The following is a 12,504-nucleotide window of genomic DNA, read 5'->3' as shown; positions in this document are numbered from 1 at the left end:
TCACTTTGGCCGAATGAACTCCCACCTCTTCCAGGCTTCACCCTCCCTGCATGGAGGCAGGCTCCAGCCGTAGTTCAAAAGCCTTGCTTTGTTTTCGGGCTCGTTTTATACTAACCTTCTATTTATGGCCTGGGACACGGGCTTCCTGGTCTGGGACATGGACTTCCCATGTAAGGCAATGACATTAATGAGACTGAAAAATGTTTTGGGGGTGGCAGGTCTTGGATTAAAGAAAACATTAAGAAGCATGTGGTCTGTGGAAACAAGAACGCCTGGTGTCCGGCCTGGGTCAAAGCGCTCCCTAGCATAGCATGCCCTGGCTCTGTCCCGGACAGGCAGGTCCAGTGTCCCACGATACTGGTGGCCAGGGGACGTATCCCTGGACAAGTGCCCTCTGAGCTGCATCCATTGGCCCAAGTGATTTAGGGCCCCTCGTGGCTGCACGTGTGCCGCCCATGTGCTCCGAAGGCCAAGGGCTAGCAAAGGAAGCGTCCGTCTGGCCTGGGCTCCGGGCGAACCTAGGTGGGCATCTGAGGGTGAATGGGGGTGGTTCGCTGAGGGCGAGGCTGGGGCCCAGGTCAGGGGCTGGTTCCCACGGCCCGGACTGGCGTGCGAACGAGTGCGTACGCATGTCAGCCTCCTGGGTCCGTGCCAGGCGTTCTTCCGGTCACGGTGAGCACAGCGGAAGCCTCGGGACATCTCCCCGCGGCCCCAGCCCCACGCACCCGGGCACGCGTAGCCCCAGATTGGCGCTGCCCAGAGACCCGGGCGGGGCGGGGGCGGGGGCCTGGCCGCGGGACCCTCCGCTGATTGGACGCTCGTGGCGGGGGCGGGGTGCAGGAGGCCACTCGCCCGCGCCGGGCAGGTGGGCTCAGGACGCGTCGCACGAGAAGCCCCGTGGCAGGCGCAGGAGGCAGCAACCCGAGCCAGAGCCTGGGCCACCAGGGGAGTACTCGGAGACCTCGCCCCGAGGCGAACAGCCGCGTTCGCCTGCTGGAGAGGGCGAGGGAGGAGCCAGCTCCAAGAAACTTCTCCTCCCTTGGGGAGAGGAGAGGCGGTGAGGTGCCGAGTGGCGCCGGCTTCGGGAGAACTTGGAGCTGCTGAGCCTTGGGGCGGCGTTCAGGGCCCCCTCCTACACGCACGCTGAGCTGAGCTAGCAGCGCCTGGTGAGGAGCAAGCTGCGATCCTTTCCACGAGGGTCGAACTGCAGGACGGCAAGCAGCCGGGAAGGCCGCGGCCCGGAGCGCAGCCCCTCTATCCTGCCCACGGCCACCGCTTGAGGAGAAGGCAACGTAGGCGGCCAGGCGGGTTCCCAGGCTGGAGACACGCACCGGTCGTCACCTCCAAAGGACCCCCTGAGTCTCCGGGGTCCGTTCCTTCATTCCCGGAGTCGTCCTCCCCTCAACCCTCCCCCTTTCCCCCCAGCGCGGAGCCCCAGACGGGGGCACCCCTCATTGGTCGTCCCCAAACCTCCGTGCACCTGGCTCAACCGGAGTCACCGGTGTCGGGGCAGGGCAGGGCCGCCGGCGGCGAGCCGGAGCCAGCCCAGCGCCCTGGCCCCGCTGAGCTCTCGGAGCCCATCCATGGGGCTCCGGCTCCGCGCATCTCCTCGCCCGACGCTCAGTCCAGTTCGGAGCGCCGCGCGCAGGAGGATCCGTACTCAGTGACCCTGGAGCCCCCGCAGACACCGGGAGACTCGGGGGCCGGAGCGGCAGGCGGTTCCTCTCATCTCCAGGAGATTTCAGGCAGCCCTTCAAGCCGTGCTCGGGGCCCGGCCCGCTGTTCCCAGGTAAGGGAGACACCCAGTGGAACGGGGGGAGCTAGCTAGGTGGAGTGGGGCTGCCGACTGGCCGGAGGAACGCAAGCTGAGTGACGCTGGCTTTTCATGACGAGGGAAACTTACGGAACCCACTACGTGTCCAGATGCTTTGCCCACGTAGAGAATTAAGCTCACGAGGCACCTCGCCTGCTTTAGGTGGTTTCTAGCCTCTTGCGTAGCCCAGGTAAGAGGCTTTATTGAGCCCCTGTGGGCTTCGTTTGTCTCTGGGTACTTTCGTTTAGGTCAAGAGCTAGTCCATTTTTAAAAAAAGGCAACTGAGGCTCAAAGAGGAAGAGGCACCTACCCTCCCTAGACTTAACCTCCTCTGCAGGGCTTCTCCAGAGGAAGAAAGATCAGGGGTCCTTTGCCTGCCTGGAGTCCCTTGAGCTTCGGAGCATTTCCTGTAAGATTCCCTTACCAAAAGGGTTTCCTGTATTCAGCTGGCCAGTGTGTATGGGCCTCTGACAGGCCTTAGTCTCCTGCCCACCCCGGGCCACTGGATGGAGGAGAATGAGGAAGGGAACTCCTGGGAGCTAGGACAGGGCCTGAAGCCTCTAATTCAGGTTCCCCCTAAGCCTCAGAGAGACAGGATGGGGTCCTTATAGGTCCTTCACTACTGGGAGCAACCAGGTGGCCCACAGCTGCTCAGAGAGACTGCCTCAAAGGAAAAAGCCCTGTACTGAAGGGAAAGCTTCTGGGTACCTGACCGTAATGGGTTTGGTTCTACCTGATTTTAACAGAGGGGCGAGCTGAGTGAGCAGACCAGTTCACTCCAATTTGCTGGGCTGGCACAAAGCAGAACTTGTTAGCCAGAAGCAGATCGTCCCTGCTCTCTGCCCTCCTGAGCTCCCCAAGATGGAAAGGGTGGCTTCGTGAAGCTCTGGGACTCCCCAGAGTGTGTGTCCTAAGAGACAGTGGGGTGGTATTGCCACCCTGGCTCTTGGGGAGTGTGCGGTGGGCTGGTGTGCTGACCCCGGCTCTGGATTGCACCCAGGGAACTCACTCAGACTCTCACCCGCTTTTCCTTACTCGTCTGACCTGTCTAGCTTCCATCAAGGAGATGGAGAATACAGGGGAAGAAAGTGAATGACCGCTCGTGAACTGCCCGACAGGGTATGCAGAGTCCTGGGCAAGGAGCCCATCCCCACTGCCTAGGGGGAGAGAGGAAAAGGGACCGTAGCAGGAGTCCCACCTGGGGCTGCACTGAGTCAGAGCTGTTTGGAGAAGACTCCAGTTTAGGCCACTTAGGTAGGGGTGGCTTTTTGTAGAGGTGAGAGGTCAGGCTCTACAGCTGAGGAGCCTGCTTGTCATCCCAGCCAGGCATCTGCTGTGTGGACTCAACCTTTCTGAGAACCAGAGTTCCCACCTGTCCCCTGGAAGGCTCCTCATAGGAGCAAGGCAGCCCCCGCATGACGGATGCCTGCTGATGGTGGGTACTGTCTGTGGGGACAGCTCCACGCCTGCCACCCTCTGCTGACACAGTTTCCCACCTCTCTAGGCCACCAGGTTTGGATGCTGGCAAGGAGGGCCTGCTCTGCGGTGTCTGTCCTGCACTTTAGGGACCACCTCATCATACACGAGCTTTTCTGCCCAGGTCTCTATGGACCATGGCGTCTGCCCACTAGTGAAGTGCTGATCCTAAGGTCCTTATGTCCCCGCTGAATGCGTACCTAAAGCAGGCTGTGAGCCTCTATTTTGTACTGTGTACACAGAAGGTGCTCAGTAAATGATCCCCGGGAGAGAGAAATTGCAGATGACTGAACCATCGGGCTCCCCCAACCCTCTCACTCCCATCCCGCAGCCCCATGCTGGGGGTTTGGGATCTGTCCATTCCGACTGGATCAGCCATGCTAGAGACAGAGCCAAGGGGGCAGGCAGCAGGGGAGACTCTGCCCACAGGGCCTTTTCAGAGCCTCCTGTGGGGTGGAGTCAGAGGCCCTGTCACCTGGCTTCCAGGTATCTGCGAGCCTCGCACAGCCCCACGTGGCCGAGGCACAGCTGTCACAGATAGCTTTGGGTTCCTCTGTCTCCACCCCTCTCTGATCCACTGTCTCTAATTTCTGACTCTCTGCCCTGCCCTATCCCTTGGTGCTTCCTCCTTCGAACTGCCTTTCGCCACCTTCATGTCTGCTCCCTCTCACTCCGTCCAGTCTGGTTGCTGCCTGCCTTGCTCTCTGCCTCCCCCCTTTCAGTCACTGTGTATTGGGAGGTCTGGACTACAATGGAGGCTGGCAGTGTCCCTGGTGCCTGCTGGCTCCTTTCTCTCTGCGGGACTGGGTGGGTACCTCTGGGGGGCAAAGCCATGCTTGGGGACCTGCAGCAGTACTGGGGGTGGGGTGGGATTCTTCTCATTGCAGCCAGGGGCCAGGCAGGTGGAGTGGATGAAGGGAGGAGGTCTCATAGCCAGAATGGGGCGGGAGATGGGAGTGAGAGGGTTGGGTGAGCCCGATGGTACAGTCATCTGCAATTTCTCTCAGGGATCATTTATTGAGCACCTTCTGTGTACATAGTGCTGCATCCCCAAAGTATAGGCTCAGCCTGCTTTTGGTACGCATTCAGCGGGGGACATAAGGACCTTAGGATCAGCACTTTACCAGTGGGCAGCTGCCATGGCCCTTAGTGGCCTGGGCAGAAAAGCTCGTGTTATGATGGGAAGTGGTCCCTGAAGTGCAGGACAGACACCGCAGAGCAGACCCTCCTTGCCAGCACCTTGGCGTCTCCGTGTCTCAGTGTCCTCATCATCTCCCTTCTGGGTCACTGAGGAGTGGAGCAGGTGTATGCCTGGTGCTCACAACACTGTGACATATATTAACTGCAAAATAAATGTCAGCGGTGTTATTATTCTATACTTAGCCTAGACTTGGCACACACCTGGGCTTGGCCCAGGAGTGATGGTTCCGATGGGAGGCCTGGGTCCGCCACCGTGTGCTGGCCCATTGTGTTTGTCTCTGCCGTTCATTCTTGGAGGTCGTGTTGCCGGCTGGGAGCTGGGATCATTTACACCGTAGAAATTGACAAATGATACCAAGTAAGCTTTTCTGTTTTTGTTTTAGGAGACTGGGTTTCTTCGTGTAGCCCTAGGTGTCTTGGAACTACCTCTGTAGACCAGACCAGACTAGTTGGAGCTCACAGAGATCCACCTCCAAGCAGGGCTTTTAGGGAAGGTGAAGGGCCTTCAGGCGGGCAGGCTAGCAGACATGATCAGAGTGGGTGCATGCCTGGAGACTTGCACTCAGGAGGCTGTCACTCAGCCCTGGTGGCCATCTCAGACTCCGGCCCCATGATAGTCTGATCATGACGATGAAGAAGTCTCGGTGTGCACAGTACGCTTGTGCAGCAGAGCTTGCTCTGAACAGATACATCTCAAGAAGACGCCCCCTCCTTGCCTTCTCAAGGTGTGTTCTGTGCGGTTCTCAGCCTGCACAACCTGTGCTGGCCAGCCAGGAGCACCCGTGTTTCTGCAGGCCTGTGAACACACACACAGTTCTGGAGTTAGCAAGCTGTCCTTTTTATGCGTGGAGGTGGTTCTTCTGGGAGGAGAAGGCCGACAGCCTTTAGAGAGGTGGCATTTAGGGTGGACTCCGTGACTAGAGGAGAAGGGTCTTCTGGGGAGAAGTTGATGGTAGCGAAGGTGTGGAGGCGCATCTCAGTCTGGAGGACCCTAGGGTGCTGAGACAACAGCGCATGGCCCCGTGGTAACCTGTTGAAGCAGTAGAAATCTGCATAGGTCCACCTGGATCAAGAGCTCATGAGCCTTTTTTTTTCCCTTGAGGCTTTCCCCCCCCCCCCAAAGAAGTCTGGGTTTCCCTCCAGAACCCCAGTCCTTGGAGTCATGAGGCTTGAGTCCCTTTCCCCCTCACTCAGGTTCAGGTAGTCCAGAGACATAAGTTACTGAGCCAGTGGTAGGCTGTATGAGAGAAGGAGCCCACCTTGTTGCAAACCTTGAGTCCAGGGTGTATCCAGGGAGGTGACCGGGTTTGGCAGGGTAGAGGCCTGGACTGCCGCATTTCCCTTCTTCCCGTTAGAACTGCAGAGCCATAGGACCCCTTTGGTTAAGAAATGTAGACTGACTACTGAGCCGTATACCAGACTCTGGATCCCGGCAGTTGTGGACTAAGGAAGTGGACGCTGTAAGAGAAGGCTGCCCCCTAGTGGAAGTTGCTGCTTTGGGAATTTCAGCTGCCACAGTTGAGTTGTGTAGGGAGAGCTTCCTCCCAGTGAGCAGCAAGGCTGGGACCCTATGGTTTGTCCTGTGCTCAAGCGTGTGGGGATGGATAAGTGAGCAAGTTGGGAAGAGGAGCAAAAAGATCGGAGGTCATGTATGACTGAACGAACGAGGGAGTGGCTCGAATTCTGAGGTCCCTCGAGAACCCTGGTCAATGGCTTCTGTTTTACACTAGAAAACAGAGAACTAGACAGGGCCACCTGGGGGAGACCAGGAGGCTCCCTGACACCTTCCTCCTCACTTCTGCTGCAGCCCCGAGCCATGATGAAGACCTTGTCCAGCGGGAACTGCACTCTCAGCGTGCCTGCCAAGAACTCCTACCGGATGGTGGTGCTGGGTGCCTCCCGTGTGGGCAAGAGCTCTATTGTTTCCCGCTTCCTCAACGGCCGCTTTGAGGACCAGTACACGCCCACCATCGAGGACTTTCATCGAAAGGTGTACAACATCCACGGGGACATGTACCAGCTGGACATCCTGGACACCTCTGGCAACCACCCGTTCCCTGCCATGCGTAGGCTGTCCATCCTCACAGGTGAGGCGATGAAGGGACAGGACAGCTGCTCTGCACTTCTGTATAGGGAAGCTGCTTCATGCCAGGCAAGTGGTGGTGGGGTCCACAGCAGCATCTGCCCTGCAGCTGCCCACTGCTGCTAGATCGGGGCCCTTGGTGATCGACACTCTTTTAACTTAGAGCTTGGTGTGTGTTTAACCTTTACAGCTAGCCTATGAGACAAGTGCTTGCTGTAAATTTACAAGGGGGAAGCCAAGGCAGAGGGGTTAAGTGCCTGTATCCAGGTGGAAGCACAGCTTATGATGGCTGTTGAGGGACCTACCCTGTGGCCTGACTTCTCTGCCGGGAGCAGCATCTGAAGAAGGACAGGATTGTGGGCCACCAGGGGCCCCTGGTGATGTGGCATTGGCTGTCCTGGTCATTCCTTGACGTCAGTCTTGAATTGATCCACGTCTCTAGTGTGACCACTGTGGGCTAAGTGGTGCCTTGAACCACATCCCTGGACAGAGATGGGAGGAGGGAGCATCATGAAAGCACCCCTCAGGGACCGGGGTGATAGCTCAGGAAAGTTACTGTTTGAGAACAAGGACCAGCATTTGGTCCCTAGTGCTCACCCCAAAGCGGAGTATGTGGTGAGCGCCTGCTATCCCAGCACTGGGGAGGCAGAAACGGCGGGATCCCTGGGGCTTATTGGCCAGCCATCCTAGCCTAATCAGGAATTTCTAGATCAGTGGAAGACTCTTAAAAAACAAGGTGGCTGGTGCACAGGAACACATGCAGTGGTGGTCAACACAGCACACACACAGACGCAAATACAAAATGACAGTTTATAAAGCAGTCCCACGTCAAGACATTCCCCTTCTTCTTTCCTCTCAGGTTAATTTAGAGCCCCGTGGCAGACTCCCTTCTGGCCATGGAGCTCCCTCTTCCTGGTCACTTTTTGGTGTAGGAAATCCTTCTGTCTGTGTGTTGCTTTTCTTGGATAACGAATAAAGAAACTGCCTTGGCCTGTTGATAGGGTAGAACTTAGGTAGGCGGGAAAGACGGAACTGAATGCTGGGAGACATAAGGGCGGAGTCGGAGGGAGATGCCATGGATCCTCCGCCAGAGATAGACGTGCTGGAACTTTGCTGGTAGGCCACAACCTTGTGGTGATACACAGATTAATAGAAATGGATTAAATTAAGATGTAAGAGTTAACCAATAAGAAGTTAGAGCTAATAAGGGCCAAGCAGTGGTTTAATTAATACAATTTCTGTGTGGTTATTTCGGTTCTGGGTGGTCAGGGCAAACAAGCAGGCCCTCCTTCTACAGCTTTTTCTGTCCCAGACTGCTCTTGGGACCCCTTTCACCCCAGATTCCGAGAGGGAGCATCTTGCTTAAGGAACCCCAGGTGGGCCTGGGTTCAGATCCTGAGCCTGTCTCTATAGCTTAGTGGTGTCATTGTCAGTGTGTTCGTGACCTTGCTCCTCACGTGGCTATGAGGACAGGAGGGTGTAGGACAGCTCCCTGCAAAAGGTGGTGGGTGAGCTCTTCCTATCTGTGAGGGGACTGGATGCCCACTGGTAGAAATATGCATACTTTAGTGTTAATATTCAGTTATGCAAGAGATGGAGAGACAAGCTTTCCATCAGACAGTGCTTATTAGGCATACATCCTCCACCGCAGGCCTGCCGTATAGGTGGCCGCCTAATCCCTTGCCAGCACCAGTGTATTGGCATTCATTCTGCGCCCTCTGAAGGCATGCACTTTGGTCTGCTTCCTGCATACTGCATTCTGAGCACATCTGTCTATTGCTTTGCTTGCTCACCAGCCCAGGCCAGGCCTCAAAGCTGCCCGGGGCTGCTCATTCCCACCAGCTTTTCCTGCAGCTGCTGGTTGGCCGGGCCAGGCTCAGATGTCTGGCATTCGCAGTCTCAGATTTGGACACTTGGAGGCTACGAGTCCTCAGGGGCAAGGATTAGTCTAACGGGACAGAGTGAGGCTTGGCAGCAGGAGCCAGAGCAGTTGACAGTTCATCATCCAGCCCTTTTCTGAGCTCACTGGAGGCCAGTGTGCGCAGGCCCAGGGGCAGGTGGCTGGGCTAGAATGGGCTGCTGTGCTTCTGAGCCTCACCCACTAGCTCACGCTGGGTATGTGTCACTCTAGGGATCAAAACAGGTTTGTAGAGGCCAGGGAGGAGGAGGAGGAGGAAGATGAGGATGTGTGATGCTCTGATGGACCCAGTGGCTGGGCCACTGTCTGCAAGTCAGGGGCCTCAGACCCACACTCAGGGCTGCAGAGCAGAGGGGAAAGTAAAGATGGGAAGGGTCTTGGAGGATGAAATTGTTACTCTGAGGTGACCTCAGACTCAGCTGGGGGCAGGTTCACACACCTGGACCCTCCCAGGGTGTGCCCTCGTCACTGTGTCAGACTCAGGGCCCCGTTAGTGTGTTGTGGTGACCGCAGTACGGGCCATGATCTCTTACTTATCGCCTGGCTCTTCTAGAATCAGAGAGCACATTCTGTTTGTCAGCCATAGGCCAGGTGAGGATCACATTTAGTTGTGTAACTTTAGGAAGGTTGTTTGCCTTTTCCGAGCCCTAGCTGGCTCGCCCATAACAGAAAAGTAATAAAAGCTTCCCCATGGAGTTTTTGTGAGGTGCCGAGGAACAGCAGGCACACACAGTGCTCTGCTCCTAGCAGGTGCCCATTCCCGTGAGCATTATTGATGCCTGGCATGGCGGAGTGTGTGCTGCTCTGTATGCATTAGCTCAGATGCCCTCCCGCAGGCAGCTTCTTTTCATGATGTGGGAGGGAAATTGAGGCACTCGGAGGTTATACGGACCCTTCAAGGTCACACAGTTGCTAAGCTGAGGTAAGATGCAAACCCGGGCCCCCTTTTACCACCGTCCTCTGCCACACAGAGACACCAGTGCTTGCTGAATTCCTACCAAAATGCTGATGCCTGCTCTGGGTGTGGCTAAGGCCAGTCATACCTTCATGGGTCAGGAGTTTTCTAAGAGTCACTGTATAACCCCATAGAGATGACGGGTCCTCCACAGTCCTCTGATGAAGCAGGGAGGACTGGCCACATCTGAGCCCAGCTAGGTGTGCTGCACTCTCCCTAGAAGCCCCTCTGAGCCTTGACTTCCTTCTCTGGCAAGCGGAGACAGTGATAGCAGATGCCTCCAGGTCAGGGTTTTGCCAGCTTCCTAAAGGCAGCTGATGGGACTTGTGCTGAGTGTCACAAGTGTTGCCTTGTTTCCTCCACAGGAGATGTCTTCATCCTGGTGTTCAGCCTAGATAGCCGCGAGTCCTTCGATGAGGTCAAGCGCCTCCAGAAGCAGATTCTAGAGGTCAAGTCCTGCCTGAAGAATAAGACCAAGGAGGCAGCAGAGCTGCCCATGGTGATCTGCGGGAACAAGAATGACCACAGCGAGCTCTGCCGCCAGGTCACCGCCATGGAGGCTGAGCTGCTGGTGTCTGGGGATGAGAACTGCGCCTACTTTGAGGTGTCAGCTAAGAAGAACACGAACGTGAACGAGATGTTCTATGTGCTGTTCAGCATGGCCAAGCTGCCCCACGAAATGAGCCCCGCACTACACCATAAGATCTCTGTGCAGTACGGTGAGGCCTTCCGTCCCCGACCCTTCTGCATGCGCCGCACCAAGGTCGCAGGTGCCTATGGCATGGTCTCACCCTTTGCCCGCCGTCCCAGTGTCAACAGTGACCTCAAGTACATCAAAGCCAAGGTCCTACGGGAGGGTCAGGCCCGCGAGAGGGACAAATGCAGCATCCAGTGAGAGGCAGGGACATCGGGAGGGGGCTTGGGCAGTGCCTTAAGGGAGGTGGCCGAGGATTCCCACTGCTCACATCCCATGAGGGCCCTAGGCATGTACACTGTGCCCGTTCTCCTGATTCCTAGCCACCTGTGAGTTCTTATGTCTGTGGCTCCTTTGTGGTAGGACAGAGACACGTTTGGGGACATGTCAGAACTCAAGCTGAGACAAGCTTTCAGTGTCCTTAGAGTAGGAGGAACGCAGAGAGACCAGGAGTCCTGCGTCAAAGCAAGATGTGCAGTACAAGTCACAGGATGAAAACATCATAGCCAGATGTCACAGCCCGATTCCCTGGTGGCCTCTGCTCCCTCTGCGTGGATCAGTCTGGTCTCTATGCTTCTGGAGAAATCAACCTCCTGGGTCTTCAGCCCCAGCCCTCTGGCCCAGCTGTGTACACCCACCCCTCCAACTTAGCCGCTGGCCACCCCGACATTGAGCCAACAGAGTGTGTGTGTGTGTGTGTGGGGGGGAGCGATGGGTCCATGTCCCTCAGTCCACTGCCTCCTGGCTCCTCCCAGGTTTTGCCATATGGCATTGTTCTTGTTTTGAAGTTGTTTCCTGTTCTGTTTGCAGTAGTCATGAAGTCCTTGTATGGTAAGAGCCCAGTGACCTGTCTTTGGCCAGTTCAAATCCATTACTTTAGCTGGGGTCCCCTTCCTCCCTGCTCCCAGGCAGGCTGTGCAGCTGGATCCTATGCTGTGTTCAGCAGCTTACAAGTGAACCCACAACAGCAGAGTCACAGAAGGCCAGGGTGTCTCTTCTGCCCTCAGGAGAGGATGACCGGGCTCTCTAGACCCCTCCGCATGCCTAGCTAGATCAGGACCGAGCTCTGGACCCAACTTTCTTCTGCCATAGCTCCTCAAGCCTCTGCCGAGCACCCACTGGATACGGGGCTTCCTGTGCGCTAGGCAACAGAGCGAGAGGTCCTGTGTGTTCCCAGCTCTGGCCTCTGCCCACTGCGGTGCCTTCCGCAACACCGTTCCTGGAGGAGAGGAAGCAGCCGAGAGCCTGAGCCCAGGATAGGTTGGCAGGAAGACTCAAGGTGGGTCTTTTCCTGGTGCTCAGGCTGTGCTGGGCACTGCTCTCCCCCACGCAGGAGTAAGGCGAGGGATGACCGTGACCCTGAAAACCAAAGGCCCTGTTCAGTTCTTAATATGTGTGGTCTTTGGTCCCTTTAATACCACCGTGGCCGGCCCATTGAGATGGCTCAGTGGGTAAAGGCGCTGCTGCCAAGCTGTTCAACCTGAGTTTGACATCACATGGTGGTGTGGGGAGAGACCTAACTTCTGTAAGTCATCCTTTGACTTCCACACAAGCACCATGGTACCTGCATACACACAAAGTAATGAGGCCGACAGTTATCCCAAACCCTAGGGATCCAGGCCCGGAAAGTGTGAGTCCACACACACCGCGTGGTACCCTCTCCTCCCAGAGCTCCCGGTGGCAGGGGTTTGGACTCCCAGTGATCACTGAGGTTACCCATAGATGCTGTGTACGTTGTCCTTAATGCACCTCGGCTCCAGCTCTGCACAGTAAACCCCAGACCTGGTCCTGTGTCCTCGCCGCAACACCTGCTGCTCAGCACAGCTGCCTCAGCACCTGCTTCTGTCCTGCAGCAAACGCCCCCACTCCTCGCTAGCCCCAAACCTGAGAGTGTAGCAGGCACTTTTCCAGGCAGGTGTACGGCCTGGTCCCATCCGGCCAAGCTCCACTGCCTGGACCTTTGTGTACACTATCAATTAAAGTTGGTTTGTTAGCAGCTGTGCCCTTGATGCTTGTTTTCTGTGTTTCCGTGGAAGGGGCTTCTCCCTGGGCCAAGGTCTGCCTGTAGATCACAGTCTTCAAGTTCTAATTTGGGAGAATGAAACCCAGTGAAGGGAACTGGGCCTGGACCTGCTACGGTGTGTGCTCTGAGTGGTCATTCGCAGTGATGTCACCAGTGTCTGCAAGAATTGTTGATGATCGAGGCTGGCTGATGAGCATATGCCTACTGTCCTGGCTACTTGAGAGGCTGTGGCTGGAGCATTGCCAGAGTGATCAGCCTGGCAATGGGAGGCTCCTGTCTCTAAATAACGAAAAAGATGGGATTGCTCCAGGTCTCTGCTGGGAGCGGGGGCAGAGATGCTGT

At 56.5% G+C, this 12,504-nt stretch overlaps 2 protein-coding genes across 2 annotated transcripts; both read left to right on the top strand.

Annotated features, from left to right (window-relative positions):
• The first annotated feature begins 629 nt into the window (after window positions 1-629).
• On the top strand, window positions 630-2,919 carry LOC126489133 (basic salivary proline-rich protein 1-like). The gene is made up of 3 exons (XM_050123187.1): window positions 630-1,057; window positions 1,198-1,789; window positions 2,866-2,919. The coding sequence occupies exons 1-3, from the start codon at window positions 630-632 to the stop codon at window positions 2,917-2,919; spliced, it is 1,074 nt and encodes a 357-aa protein (XP_049979144.1).
• Window positions 1,335-12,140, top strand: Rasd2 (RASD family member 2). The gene is made up of 3 exons (XM_050123212.1): window positions 1,335-1,789; window positions 6,297-6,576; window positions 9,811-12,140. Exons 2-3 carry the CDS (start codon window positions 6,306-6,308, stop codon window positions 10,338-10,340), a joined length of 801 nt encoding a protein of 266 aa, XP_049979169.1. The 5' UTR covers window positions 1,335-1,789; window positions 6,297-6,305; the 3' UTR covers window positions 10,341-12,140.
• Window positions 12,141-12,504: the final 364 nt, after the last annotated feature.

This window comes from Alexandromys fortis, unplaced genomic scaffold (assembly GCF_014885135.2).
Source record: "Alexandromys fortis isolate MF-2015 unplaced genomic scaffold, M_Fortis_MF-2015_v1.1 scaffold_185, whole genome shotgun sequence".
Lineage (NCBI taxonomy): Eukaryota > Metazoa > Chordata > Mammalia > Rodentia > Cricetidae > Alexandromys > Alexandromys fortis.
Note: the sequence above shows the minus strand (reverse complement) of the source record. Positions and strands in the feature narration are given on the sequence as shown.

Bases quoted from the DNA above. Each gene is read 5' to 3' on its own strand.
- LOC126489133 (XM_050123187.1), top strand. From the start codon at position 630: ATGTCAGCCTCCTGGGTCCGTGCCAGGCGTTCTTCCGGTCACGGTGAG. The intron at 1,058-1,197 runs GTGAGGTGCCGA...CCTTTCCACGAG, and splicing joins CCTTGGGGAGAGGAGAGGCG to GGTCGAACTGCAGGACGGCA. The intron at 1,790-2,865 runs GTAAGGGAGACA...TGACCTGTCTAG, and splicing joins GCCCGGCCCGCTGTTCCCAG to CTTCCATCAAGGAGATGGAG.
- Rasd2 (XM_050123212.1), top strand. From the start codon at position 6,306: ATGATGAAGACCTTGTCCAGCGGGAACTGCACTCTCAGCGTGCCTGCC. The intron at 6,577-9,810 runs GTGAGGCGATGA...TTTCCTCCACAG, and splicing joins TAGGCTGTCCATCCTCACAG to GAGATGTCTTCATCCTGGTG.